At 39.1% G+C, this 14,037-nt stretch overlaps 1 protein-coding gene across 3 annotated transcripts in view; it reads left to right on the top strand.

Annotated features, from left to right (window-relative positions):
* Window positions 1-14,037, top strand: part of LOC124802977 (anoctamin-1-like) — a 265,666-nt gene that overhangs the window by 245,644 nt on the left and 5,985 nt on the right. For all 3 annotated transcript variants that reach the window (XM_047264075.1, XM_047264076.1, XM_047264077.1), the window contains 7 exons: window positions 210-374; window positions 468-671; window positions 4,266-4,363; window positions 12,411-12,562; window positions 12,654-12,859; window positions 12,951-13,123; window positions 13,197-13,302. In XM_047264075.1, the coding sequence (XP_047120031.1) occupies window positions 210-374; window positions 468-671; window positions 4,266-4,363; window positions 12,411-12,562; window positions 12,654-12,859; window positions 12,951-13,123; window positions 13,197-13,302 (1,104 nt within the window). The remainder of the gene's footprint in view (window positions 1-209; window positions 375-467; window positions 672-4,265; window positions 4,364-12,410; window positions 12,563-12,653; window positions 12,860-12,950; window positions 13,124-13,196; window positions 13,303-14,037) is intronic.

Below are 14,037 nucleotides of genomic sequence, written 5' to 3'. Positions count from 1 at the left end.
GTTTGTCTGGCCTCTCAACAGATACCCCTCCATTGTGGTTGCACCTACGGTACGGCTATCTGTATCGCTGAGGCACGCAAGCCTCCCCACCAACGGCAAGGTCCATGGTTCATGGGGGGGGGGGGGGGGGGGGGGGTGTTTGGCACTATTTTGATTAAAATGAATGCAAAAATTTTTAACCAGCCTTAATTGACATTATTATGTTACAGATTGCTTTGGCCGTTGGTGCTGTTTTTGGAGTTGTACTTTATCGTATGTCAGTTTTGACCTCACTGTCACTGTATCCAAATAATGATGCCACGGGGTACATAACTATGTTTATACCAGCAACAGCAGCTACAATCAACTTGATATGCATTATGACTCTTAACTGGGTACGATAAAATGTTATTTCTTTAGCTATTGCTGTTTTACATCTATTCTTTAGCATGCCAGTTGACCGCTAACATCTGAAATGTCTGTTACAGTTCTACGACTGGCTAGCAGTTCGCCTCACTGAATGGGAGCTTCTTCGTACACAGACAGAATTTGATGACAGCCTTACATTGAAGATCTATCTATTTCAGTTTGTTAACTACTACACATCTATTTTCTACATAGCATTTCTCAAAGGAAAATTTGTGGGTTATCCCTCAAAATACAACAGAATTCTTGGTTATAGACAAGAGGAGGTATGTTTTTATGCTCAAATTCCTATTTTATTTGTCTTACTGTGTATTGATGTTGATGCCTTTTCAGAGTGATTATTTATACTTTAACCTGCTCATACGATCTTTACAGCCCAGGTGGTCCAATGTCTGTTAAATACTGTTGCTTTTGTGCTATTTCCTACGTAAATTTGGTTACCACAAACACAAAGCCATTAAAAAAGTTTTTGGCAGATTAAAACTGTGTGCCGGACTGAGACTCGAAATCGAGACCTTTGCCTTTTGCGGGCAAGTGCTCTACCAACTGAGCTACCCAAGCACGACTCATACCCTATACTCACAGCTTTACTTCCGCCAGTACCTTGTCTCCTACTTTACAAACTTCACAGAAGCTCTCCTGCGAACCTTGCAGAACTAGCTCTCTTGGAAGAAAGGAGGTGGTAGAGCACTTGTCTGCAAAAGGCAAAGGTCCCAAGTTCAAGTCTCAGTCCGGCACACAGTTTTAATCTGCAGGAAGTTTCAGATAGTGCTCATTCCACTGCAGACTGAAAATCTCATTTTGGGAACAAAGCCATTAATTTGATAGTCGCATTCTCCCAAGATAGAAAGGTATCGCAGATCATCCCTTTCCCATCTACCCTTGTGCTTCACCACTCTCCTGTTTTTTCTTCCTTTGTTACCTTCTACATTTGCTGCCCACATATCCTTGAAGCATTGCAATGTGCCATCTTAGAACTTCAGTAATGTTCATCAGCTGCTGCTTCTGTGGCAGTACTGGCATTGTAGTGTTTTTGCTTAGTGACTGTTATCTTGCTGTGCTTGATTCCCCTTATCTCAGAATAGCAAGTGCCCTGCAGTATGCTACTTGTTATTGCTCATCCCCAAGTATGAAGGAATTACCTCCTGTTTCATTGCATTTACATCTGTTCTCCCTCCTTGTCTGTACATTGTAGGCATATTACTGATATGAGGAGACAGAATCGCTGGCCATAATTTACCTTCAGGGGGTAGAATTGTGTGTACTACTGACAGACATGCACCAAAGTACAAAAATATACCATAGCTTATGGAACTTTCTGAGGGAGGAAAGCGGGATAGTTTGGGGAGGTTATCAAGAAGGGTAGGTCACTCAGATTCGGGACAAAGGAGAAAACAGGTCTACCCTCTTTGATCAAAAGTACCTGGACACCCCCGTGTAATGTGGAATTCACTAACAGATGTCTTGAGAGGTGGACCTGCCAGTAATAAAGGAGATAGGGTGTATGCGTATTATGTCAGGTTGTCAGCAGAGAAGTGGTAACACCAAAATGGGTTAGTCAGGAGAGCTCAGTGACTTCAAATGTATACTAGTCATTGGATGTCACCTGAGTAACAAATCCATTCAGGACATTTCAAACCTTCTAAAGTTGTCCAAGTTGATTGTTGGTGATGTGTTTGTGAAATGGAAACACAAACACAAAGAAACAACCACAGCTAATCCAAGACCAGGCAGACTTCATGTACTTACAGATAAGGATGTCAAGCACCACAGAGGGTGCTTGTAAAACTTTGCATGAAATCAGTGGAAGGAATCTTCGTGAATTCCAAAATACTACCAGCAGTCCAGATAATACAATGACTGTTTGTAGCAAGTTAAATGAACAGTGTACAGTGGTTGAGCAGCTCCTCATAAGCCACACATTTCTGTAGTCAGTGCTAAGCAACAGTTGAGGTGGAGTAAAGAACGATGCCACTGGACAGTGGATGTCTGGAAATAAGTGATTTGGAGTGTTCAATCAGGCTGTACCCTGTGACAATCTGACAAAAGGTTTTGGGTTTGCTGAGTGCCTAGAGAATGTTACATGCCATCATGTGTGGTGCAAACAGTGAAGTAGAAGGTGGTGTAGTGATATTGGGGGCTTTTTGTGGTTAGGTTGTTGTTCCCTTATTGGAAAATACTAAATGCGGAAGGCTGTACACACACATTACAGTATTGTGTACGGCGCACAACACAAGAAGTTTGGAAATGATGATTGTATCAACATGATTATGTACCCTGTCATAAAGTAGCATCTGAAAGGCAATGGTTCATGGACAATAACATGAAATGGGGATGGCCTTCCCAGAGTCTTGACATGAACCCAGTGGAACATCTTTGGAATGACTCAACTTCACTCCAGACCCACTGTCCATCATCACTACCTTCTGTGGTTTCAGATCTTCAGGAGGATTGGGCTGCCATTTTGCCACCACAGACATTCAGACAGCTCGCTGATCGTGCCCCAGCAGAGTTCAAGCTGTCATAAAGACGAAGGATGGGTACACCCTCTATTAATGTCTACTAGCAAGTGTCAGGATATTTTTCATTAGAAAGTGTGTGTCTCATCCAATAGTACTGAGAATTTCACCTACTGAAGATAAGCCATTCTGCCTCCTTGTAAATTCATAGCTTTCTCAAGTTTTTTTTTTTTTTAGTAGATATATTATCTTTCTTATTACATCTGTTTCTTCAATTGCATACAATAATTGCTGTAGTAATTTCACAATGCAAGTTTTTTCTAAGACCCCAGATCTGTTTCATAAGATTCAGGCATAGTTATTTGGGCCAATGTATTTATTTCTTCATTCTCTGTTCCTTACACTGATTGCAGTGTTCATTCCATTTTACATGTAGTGGCATTTTATCTAGCTCTGGGAATCATATCAGTTCTTATAATGGTTCTCAGCTGATTGTCCTCCAACAGAGAATTCTTGAACTGAAAATAACTGCTGCCTTTATCCAATTATTTTCCTCAACTGGTAACTATAAAATAGACGTATAGTACTTCTTTGTTCATGGCAGTTGTTATTTGTTCATTTTCTATGTGTTCTCAGAAATTCCACTGGGGTGTAAGTTAGTCAAGAGCCTCGTGAAGCTTCCTCCATTGTATGATTTGCTGTGGCTGCCTGCATACTCTTGATGCTGACCACTTGAGATGTGTGTGTGTGTGTGGGGGGGGGGGGGGTGTAACTTTTTAGTTTCCACCATCTGAGACCTGTGAGTGGTCAAGGACTAAATTTCTGACTGCTGCGTACTTCCATGCCACTGTAGTAAGGCCATTTACAATTAGATGTTGCCAGGTATGTTCAAGGCATTGTTTATGGTTGACTACCCTGCAGCCATTCATCTCCTATGAATAATTACTGTCACCTTGTGACTGGGAATGTGTCGTCATGGTTTCTTACTCTAGATCTATGGTGCTTTGTTTGGCACAACTACCTCAAACAGGCCATGGCTCTCCATGCTTCACAATAATCTTGGCAAGGCAAGGCTGACACACACTGTAAGTGTGTACTGTGCTTCATTTGCCCCTGGGATTATTAAGAATCAGTGTCTAAGGACATATACCTCATCAGTGAAAGGTACCACCTCTCCCAGCTCTCATGATCCATCATCACCAGCAACAGCCATGTTGGCATGATAAGGAGTTTAGTACGGGGAAATTGAGATTACAACCTTGTATCATCCACACAAAACTAAACAAATCTACAGAATATGAAACTGGAATGACATATTGTATTCAATCTTTTTTGTGCATTTCAAATTATGATTTGTTGTAGTTTTGATTGTTTTTTAGTTTAAACATCTCTTAATTGCAGTGCAGTCCAGGTGGTTGTCTTATGGAATTGTGTATACAGCTAGCTATTATAATGGTTGGAAAGCAAGCAATGAATAGCATACTGGAAATGGTCATACCGTGAGTATCATACTGACAGCAGAGTATCGTAAATAGGATATGTTCATCAAATAGTATTAACTGTTAACTTATTCCCAGTTAATTACTTCATTTTCAAGCCCTAAATGATATTGACATCTGACATAATATCTACTTTAATATATTATTTTGTATCTATAATTAATCATGGCATTAGATTATGTTTTAGAATTACAAACTTACACTGTAATTGGGTATTTAAACTAATTTACTGTAGTGAATAGGTGAAACAAACTAATATTTCTAACGGTAACATAGAGAAAAGTATATTCCCACTAGTTGAAAGCCTATTCATGAACTGGTAGCAGTCACAGCTAATACAGGCGACATTGAGAGATGTTATAACTCACATTTTTGATTCATGAGAATGTCCTTAAACTATCCCCTCCCCCCCCCCCCCCCCTTAGTGTACCATATTACAATCAGCTGCAAATGAAGTTGTCTTAGAAATTAAAGTCCAATAAATGTTTTATTTTGCTTCTGATTATTTTTAAAGAATATTACAAAACCTCAAATTGTAGGAGATAGTTTCACTCCACTACTTACTCTTGATCTAGTAACTTTAGTTTCTGGGTTATAGATTGAAATTCATCGACGGCACCTGCACAATTGAAGCCTCATAATCTGAAATAGCTTTCGTTGGTGATGTTCAGTGATGAACACAACACACTTGTTTTAAATTTTTCATGATTCTAAATTCTTTCAAATGAAACATTTTCATTGGAGAGATGATCAGTTTCTATCAATTGGAAGTTGTTTATGTGTTGTTCTACCGCTAAATTTATCAAAAACTGCCCAGCTAATTTTCATCCAAAACAGTTTCTTATACATCCAAGTAACACACCCTTACTTCTCGATGTCATAAAAACCACTCAGTGATAGCTTTTCACACAGTCTATTCTTTCGTCAGGGGCACTCACAGGTTTTCCTAACAGTAGGGGCAAAACCTTTCCCCCCATACATTTGATTTATAAATTATGAAGACACTGTTGTGTGCTCATTATTTTCTCCTATTAGTTTCTACAGCGCAATTTAATAACCGGTCAAAATCATAAACATAAACAAGGTAACAGCATAATTGTGGTAAAACCTATTTCTGAAAGCCCAGATTTCACATTTTCCCATTCCTCTAGGAAAAACACAGCAGTGTTGCTCAAGAATGTATTCATACGTTGGTAACAACTTGTATCAGATATGAGTCCTGAAACTAAATTATCGACATTGTACCAATGTAATATTAATTTGTGAAATATCAGTATTAGTGTGCTAATTTTTAGGTTAATTGTTGAAACTGAAGGATAAAAAAAATTGAAAAAGAGAACATTCAAGTGTGTTTAAAAGGATTTGCATAAAGAAGAAATCAAATAGCTTAGAGAAACATTTCACATGCCTTTGAATGATGGTTGAAAGAATGTACAGCGGATGAGAATTTAAGTATTTAACTTATAATCTTAGAATTTTGAAGAGTATTATAGGACATTTGTCTGGAGAATTATGTAGACCGTGAAATCTTCTGCTCTTCAGCTTTTAAATACTATTGCCTTACATACAATCCACATGTCACAGAACCTTCCACTCTCCTCAGAACCAAAGGGCCATGTTCAGTGCTGGGGATAGAGCTGGAAATTGTGAACTTTGTTGAAACTCCATGCACAAGGTTCCTCTTCCCAACCTTCTCTTCCAGTCACTGGAATGACTCTAGAGTGGCATCAGAGCCCAGATAACAGGCATCATATGTTTGAATGTGCACCACAATCTCCTGTTGATTGCACCCTATTCCCTCAGTGGCTGCTGGAATAGCCCCTTCAACATTTTGAATGAGGACCCCAGGCAGACACGTTGAGTGCAACTGGTGTCCTTTCCTGTCCTTTGTTGCCATTTCCCTAAGAGTTACCATCATTTGCCATACATTTGAACTGCCAACAATTAATAGACCCCTACCCTGTTGCGTTTGCCACCTCCTGAGACTGGACAAAACAAGTTCCCCCAAAACAGGTGAAGTGAGTGCCACTGGCTCAGTTTCTGTTTCAATGGAAGATAGCAACTTAAACTTGTTGACTGGGGGATCAGTACTACACCCTGAGTGCTCCCTCGCCCCTGTCCACCGTATACAGGATGCCTAGATCGACCATTGACATGCCACTCGCAGTCAGGTGGACGGGTAATGACAGATCCTGTACTGTCTGCAGAGGAGACAGGATCCACGGGATGGGATAGTACTTAAGGTACCTCTGGTACAGGTATCACAGGTACACGACTCTCAGTAGCTCTTCCAACACAGTGATTCACAACAACTGCTAATTGTTCGACAGTAATCAGGGCAATTTCCAGCTGCTTATGAACTTCAATCAACTCTTCCCGTGTTTGAAGGGAACTGCTCAATAATTTATGGTTCTGGCTTAATTTTTTTTATATGCACTTTTTTATCAGGAGAATGAGTAAACAAAAACAATGGTGTTGACATCACTTATAAGAGAGACATTACTTCTTGGCCACACACAGTCTCTTTCCAAATATTTAGGGATTCTCTATTGAAAAATGTTTGAGACTGAAAAACTGTTGGAACTTTTTATGCGCCGTTGGGTACACATGATGAGAGAGATGTCAGGGCCACACAAGAGCAGACTACATGGTCTGCACAATCTACCAAAAATATCCTCTTGTACTCCTTAAAATTATAAGAGTCTAAGTTAAACAGTGGACTTAAAATTCTCAATTGGCAACTCATTTGCTGCATGTGATTTTGAGTGTCATTTAGTGGCATGTCAAATGCTCCTCTACTCCATGTTGTTTCTTACTTTTAGACACATTATTTCACAAAATTTTTGACTTTCCTTATTTTCAAGTATTATTTAGAAAGCATGGAATGTAATGTATTTAAATATCAATTGGTATTTGTCTTTTTCTGCAAACATAGGCCTCAAGTTGATCACTTTTAATACCCCATTTACCCCTCCCCACTCTTTGTTTCACTATGAATATTTGGACAGAAATCTGTTGTGTAATTTCTAGGGAGTTTTGTTTTCACCCCACTCAGACATTTTGATGCTCCAGTTGTTTCAGCTGGCACTGAAAGATTTTCCAACTCTGTTGCATGACAGCAATCAAGCCCTCATTTCTGAGAATCTCTGCATGCTGACTGCCATACACCCCAATAGCTCTGAGCTGGTCACACAGCAATTGTCATATATCTCTGAAGAACTAGATTTCTTAAAGAAAACCATAGTGACTTTACATTAATTGTCCTTTCTTCAAACTTTAGATCCAACCTGTATATAGTTTTTCATTACTCGCTTTATATATACAGGTGGTGGACCAAACTATGGAAACGCTAAAATCACAACTAATTACCATGCATAATATGCCGTAGCAAATAATACGTATTGGCATTCAAAAAAGCTTCCACTCCTCTCGCTATCGATAAATACACATCCTGTATTGTTTTCAAGAGAATCTTGTAACATTTTTCATTCAAAATAGTGACAGGTTCAGGTAAGAATGATAGAGGTGGACAGCAATCACGCAACCTCCTTTCCAAAGTAGACCAGAAAGGGTCAATAGTATTGTGATCTGGTGACTACAGTGACCATGGGAGATGCAACATTTCAGCACCATGATCACAAAACTAGTCCTTGACCATGCAAGCTCTGAGTATAGGAGCTCTGTCATCTTTAAACATAGCATCCCCATTGGGGAACAAACATTCTACCAATGGATGGACCTGATCTACCAAAATGGTCTCATAATCCTTGGCAATACGGCGACCTTGCAGAGTAACCCAGGGGCCATGGAATCCCACAATATGGCTGCTAAATCATTATCAAATCCCCAGCACATTTCACTCTTGGCACATAAACTTGGCCAGAAATTGGAAACGGTGTGCAACGAGACTCATCTGACCAAATGAGTTTCTTAGATTGTTCCATAGTTCATGTCTTATGGTTTCAGCACCACATTTTCCAGTTACAGGCACCTACATCACTGATGATTGGTTTGGGAATTCTAACTCGCATTGCAGTTCTCTTCTTATGTAGCTCCCTTTGTGTTGTTTGGTTCTGAGAGAGTTTAAGAGTGCAACATTTCACTCTGCAGAGACTTTTGCAGCTGTGATTCTCTTATTTTTCATCTGTGTTCTCTTCAGTGACAGTCTGTCACAACCACTTGACACATTGTGACTTAGCAGATGATGATTTTCCACTTTCCCTCATTGTGATACAAATCTTTGATATGGTGCCTCTCGAAACACCAAAAACTTTAGCTACCTTCATTATGGAGGCAACCACCATAACTGCACCACCAATTTGCCCACATATGAATTCATTTAGCTCCAATATAATGCACTGACAATTATAAAGAATAGTGTTCCAATCATAGTTGACACTTGCATCTTATTGAGGATATTGCACAGATGCCATTCATGAGGCTGCAGGCTTAGCTAGCATCTACATTTAAATTCAAGCTTGCATTTCTCATAGTGTTTCAATATTTTTGTCCAATCTGTCTTCTTCTTCTCACAGCATTACAGCCCTTTGTGAGTTTTAACTTCATCAACAAGTCTCCTCCATTCTGCCCTCTCCAGCATAGTTCTTTGCCATCCTCAGACTCTGAGAGATTTTATATCTTCTTCCACATAATCTATCCACCATTTTTGTGGCCTTCCTCTGTCTTCTTCCAGTTGGCCTCCATTCAAAAATCTTTTTAGTTGTCCTTCCAGTACCCATCCTGAAGACATGTCCAAGCCAGGCTATTATTCTATTTTTTATAGTTCTTACAATGTCAGCTCCTTCTATGAGGTGGCCAAGCTCAGTATTTGTCCTAGATCTCCAGAAACCATTAATATCCTGAATTGCCCCTTAGACCTTGCGCAGCACTCTATGTTCAGATATCCTGAGCTTCTGCTCATCAACACTTGTTAGTGTCCATGTTTCGCATCTGTTGATTACAACTGGCCTGATCATGATCTTATATAGTTGCAGCTTCATCTGCCTATTTAATAATCTAGAAGCCAACAATTTCTTAAATGTGTGGAAGCATTAGCACTTAGGATGCGCAGTTTTATTTCAGTTGACATGGAATTTGTGCTGTTAATATTAGAGCCCAAATAGTAAACGTTTTGTGTGTGTTCAAAATTGAAACCGTCTGCTGCTAGTCTATCCAAGTTACTATTTTCCTTCCCAGTGAAATGCGTGTACTTAGTCTTTGTTTCATTCATAGAAATGCCTTTAGCTTCTCTGGCTTCTTTCAGCTTGCATATTGTCCTCTCTAGTGATACCCTTCTTCTACTAATAATTGCTACATCATCAGCATATGTGCATGTCTGAATCAATTTTGTGCCTTCATAACCAGATATCTGAAGCTTCCACATGGCTGCTTTGAGTCAGATTAAAAAGCATTGTAGTGTGTGTGTCCCCTTGTCCGACTTCTTCACTAATGCTAAACCAATTGCTTAGTTCTCTATCCACTTGCACAGCAGCCTTGGAACCAGCCAATGTTGCTTGAATAAGTGAGACATACTTCGATGGTATACCAAGCAGCAGCAAATCATTTAGCATTTGTGCTCTATCAAAGGTTCAAATGGCTCTGAGCACTATGCGACTTAACTTCTGAGGTCATCAGTCGCCTAGAACTTAGAACTAATTAAACCTAACTATCCTAAGGACATCACACACATCCATGCCCGAGGCAGGATTCGAACCTGCGACCGTAGCAGTGGCTCGGTTCCAGACTGTAGCGCCTAGAACCGCAGGGAGAATTTCTCCTTATAAATCTCTCGTCTGCTCTTACCTTCCACCTGATTTCCAGCAGTGCAACAACTCCCATTCCATGCCTTAGCACCTCTTCTGTGACACTATTCATTGCTCCTGTTTGCAACAGTGTACACAATTTCAATGTTCTGAATTTAAGCACTGGTAAATCCGTATTCCTGTTTCCTTGCACAGTTTGTCTTCTTCGTGGCAGTCCGGCATTCCTCGTTGAATTATTTGCAATAATAGATTTTTTACAACACTGTGATCAACCCCCAGCCTGGAAGACCGGGCTTTCATTTTGGGGTTAGCTCCCTTAGAGGGGTTGATGACCTAGCCTATAGAGTTCCCCTACTCTATGGTGTGGGACACACTTGTCTGGCTCCTCACTCGAGACCACTCTGGTTTGGGTGACTGTGCCAGTAGCTACACTACCACCGGTACATCTCTCGACCTCATGAAAGCTTGCAAAGCCTCCCGCCCGGCACTGAAGGTGTCTACGATAAGGCAGTGTCTCATGGAAAGGTGTCCAACCCCTGTATTATACATAATTATATAATATTTATATAATAATATGTAATTTTTATGTCATTTTCATGACTTTTAGTGATAATTTTAAGTCTTAAAAATCGGTACACTATGGTTACAGCTGCTTTTTCATATTCATTACACACACCCCATGCCTCCTCTCCCACACAGCCCCAGTTTGTGAGGCCCCCTGGTACACCTGTATGTAACATTACTTTACAGTTCACTGAATTCCCTTGTAACATGCGATCGTAATAGTCCACTAGCAGTTCACTATTTAGTGACTGTTAATGAAATCATATTTCAAATCTCAGTTTATTATAATTAATACAACACTTCGTTATCTGTTGCCCTAACATGTCCTGTCATTTAAAATTCAAAAGTTCGTGAAACACTAACTGTATGCAGTTAGTTATAAACATAACTGTACCCAGGGAGTCACTTATTTTCATTAATGTAATTACCCCCAAAACTGTTAATGTGATCAGTGTGACCATAATTGTAACTGCACTTTCATCAAGATGGTAGTTTGATAATAGCAGTGCGCAGACTATCAATAGACATTAATTGAGTGTAAGACTGACGTGACCGAGCGAGGTGGCGCAGTGGTTAGACACTGGACTCGCATTCGGGAGGACGACGGTTCAATCCCGCGTCCGGTCATCCTGATTTAGATTTTCCGTGATTTTCCTAAATCTCTCCTGGCAAATGCCGGGATGGTTCCTTTCAAAGGGCACGGCCGAATTCCTTCCCCGTCCTTCCCTAATACGATGAGACCGATGACCCCGCTGTCTGGTCTCCTTCCCCTTCCCCAAAAACAACCAACCAACCTAAGACTTAGGTAGGAACGTTGTACATGGATCTTATCTTGTCAGATGTTAGCTGTGAAGTTTCATGGAGATGTTACTCATATGCTCTCAGCACTGAGTCGTGGACTTGTTATGCATAGATCTTAATATGCTGAGTGTCAGTTGCATACTGAAGATTTTTGGGAGGGGAGCAGTACTTATAGATTGTCATAGTGTTATTTCATAATCTTGAGTATTATATTATAGCCTGTAAAACTTCAGGGTGAGACTTAAATAATGTACATGACCTGTTAGTTCCAGTAATGATTTGGTTTAGCTAAAAGATAGTTAACTGGCAAATTATGAACATTCTCAGTACTGTTTGATTACACTGTATGCCTCTGTGGTTGATTACCTGTTTGAGTAAAGTTGCTATATTGGAAATTATAATAATTTAGTCAGTTCTTTAATTTGAGGGCTTAATTGAATAATGCAGGATGGTATCTGGTTCAGAAAAATGTAGGGCAACAAAATTATAAACTCAAATCCTGAAACATAAAGGCATACTGGTTCAAATGGGAAAAGTAATTTTTTGTGTTTGAACTTAGCTACAGATAGATTCATTAGTTTTCAGGGCACTGAAAGACATTACTGAAAACAATGAAATGCTGGATTTCTAATGAGTGGTGCCAGTACTCTCAAATCTGCTAATTAGCTGATACTACTTTTACAATTGCATGCTGTAGTAACAATTTCAATTATCAGATGCTATTCATTAACACGGTTTCCAGTGAAACTAACTGTACTGTTGTAATCAGTGGATTGAAAAGTGCGACCTGAATAATAGATTAATGAGAAATGTGGTATGTACATTGGTTTGCCAACTACAATCTCATTAATTTGTTAGTCTGTTATTTTGATTTAAAAATTCTCCCGTCCTTATCTTGTAACTTATTATTTTATGTGTAGACTGCTACAGAAATGGTACAATACTTTCAAACTGCTAACTGGACTTGGAAAAGAAGATGATGCAAAAGCTGTGAGCAGCACTCGCTGGGCCCAAGATTATAGGCTTTTGGACTGGGGTCCGAGAGGACTTTTTCCAGAATATCTGGAAATGGGTAGGTATATATTTAAAGAACATTGTGAGCTATGTTTGTTTCTATTTTATTAATTAAAAGTGCAAGGTTAATGTAATTTGAATGTTCCTAGTTTTACAGTATGGATTTGTTACAATTTTTGTCGCGGCCTTTCCACTGGCTCCATTCTTTGCGCTTCTCAATAATGTGCTCGAAATGAGACTGGATGCAAAGAAGTTCCTCAAATTTTATAGGCGTCCTGTGCCTCACAGAGTTAAAGATATAGGAGTATGGTTTCGCATACTTGATATAATTGGAAGACTAGCTGTTGTGACAAATGTAAGTAGTTTATCCAAAAGTGTAAGTTATAGGGAAAAAAATGGTATTATGAGACAACATTCATTGCTTCATTGTCACCTTCTTTTTTCAGGCATTTATTATTGCATTTTCCTCAAATTTCATTCCACGTTTAGTGTATATGTCAGTCGTCAACCCAAACCATACAGATGAGGGTTTCCTGAATCATTCGCTAGCATATTTCAATACATCAGATTTTCCATCACACTACGCACCCCGCCATCCAGAAAATGTCACAATGTGCAGGTAAGTGTGCTAAAATATTTTACACTGTGCTATAAAGTTGTATGTGATTTCTTATGTGCGTAACTCTTTCTAGGTACTTAGAATATCGCAATCCTCCCTGGGACCCTCATCCATATAAGCGGCCACCCATTTACTGGCATGTTCTGGCAGCAAGACTGGCATTTATAGTTGTTTTTCAGGTAATTTATAATTTTTAAATATCAAGCTTTGGATTTGCTTGAAGTAAAAATTATTGAATATTATTTTGTGGTAATAACTGCCACTTGTATTTGTAAGAAACATGTAATTCATAAAGTGTGTTACCTTCTGCGTATGTATCACATTTTAAGTGGATTCTTGTACATAGCTGCAAGGACATTAGCAATATGAAAGTGAGGATCCCTTTGTATGCTGTTATTCAGACATGTAATGTGACTGAAATAATGATCTAATAGCTTTAAATGTTACATAAGGTACCATACATTTCAATTCACACTCTCATGCAACTTGGTTTTTGGTGAATTTTGTTACCTGATGAAAGCTGCATGCAACAGTAGTCAAAACATTGTTAGTTTTATTTACTTCATAGTAAGGTCACACGTGTAGGAGAATTTTATTTATTGTGGTACTGGTGGTCTATGTTCAATGAAAATTATTATTTTTCATAGAAGGAAATTGCTGTTAAATGTTTTTGTGGACATATTAGCATATAATAAAAGCATTAGTCAGTGCTGAAATGCATGAAATTCCAAGGACTGCGTAAATGCAAAATTTACGAAAATGTTGCAGCTCATACAGTAGTTCGATTTTGTTCTCTCACCAGACTTAAATCATTAAATCTCCATGTTATGCACCTTCGAGGCAGTATTTTGATTTAATTCTAAGCGTAATTACAGATTATGTGTACCTCAAAAAATGTTTGTCTTAAAAAATCC

The sequence above is a fragment of the Schistocerca piceifrons genome, chromosome 6 (assembly GCF_021461385.2).
Source record: "Schistocerca piceifrons isolate TAMUIC-IGC-003096 chromosome 6, iqSchPice1.1, whole genome shotgun sequence".
NCBI lineage: Eukaryota > Metazoa > Arthropoda > Insecta > Orthoptera > Acrididae > Schistocerca > Schistocerca piceifrons.
This window is presented reverse-complemented; position numbering and strand designations above follow the sequence as displayed.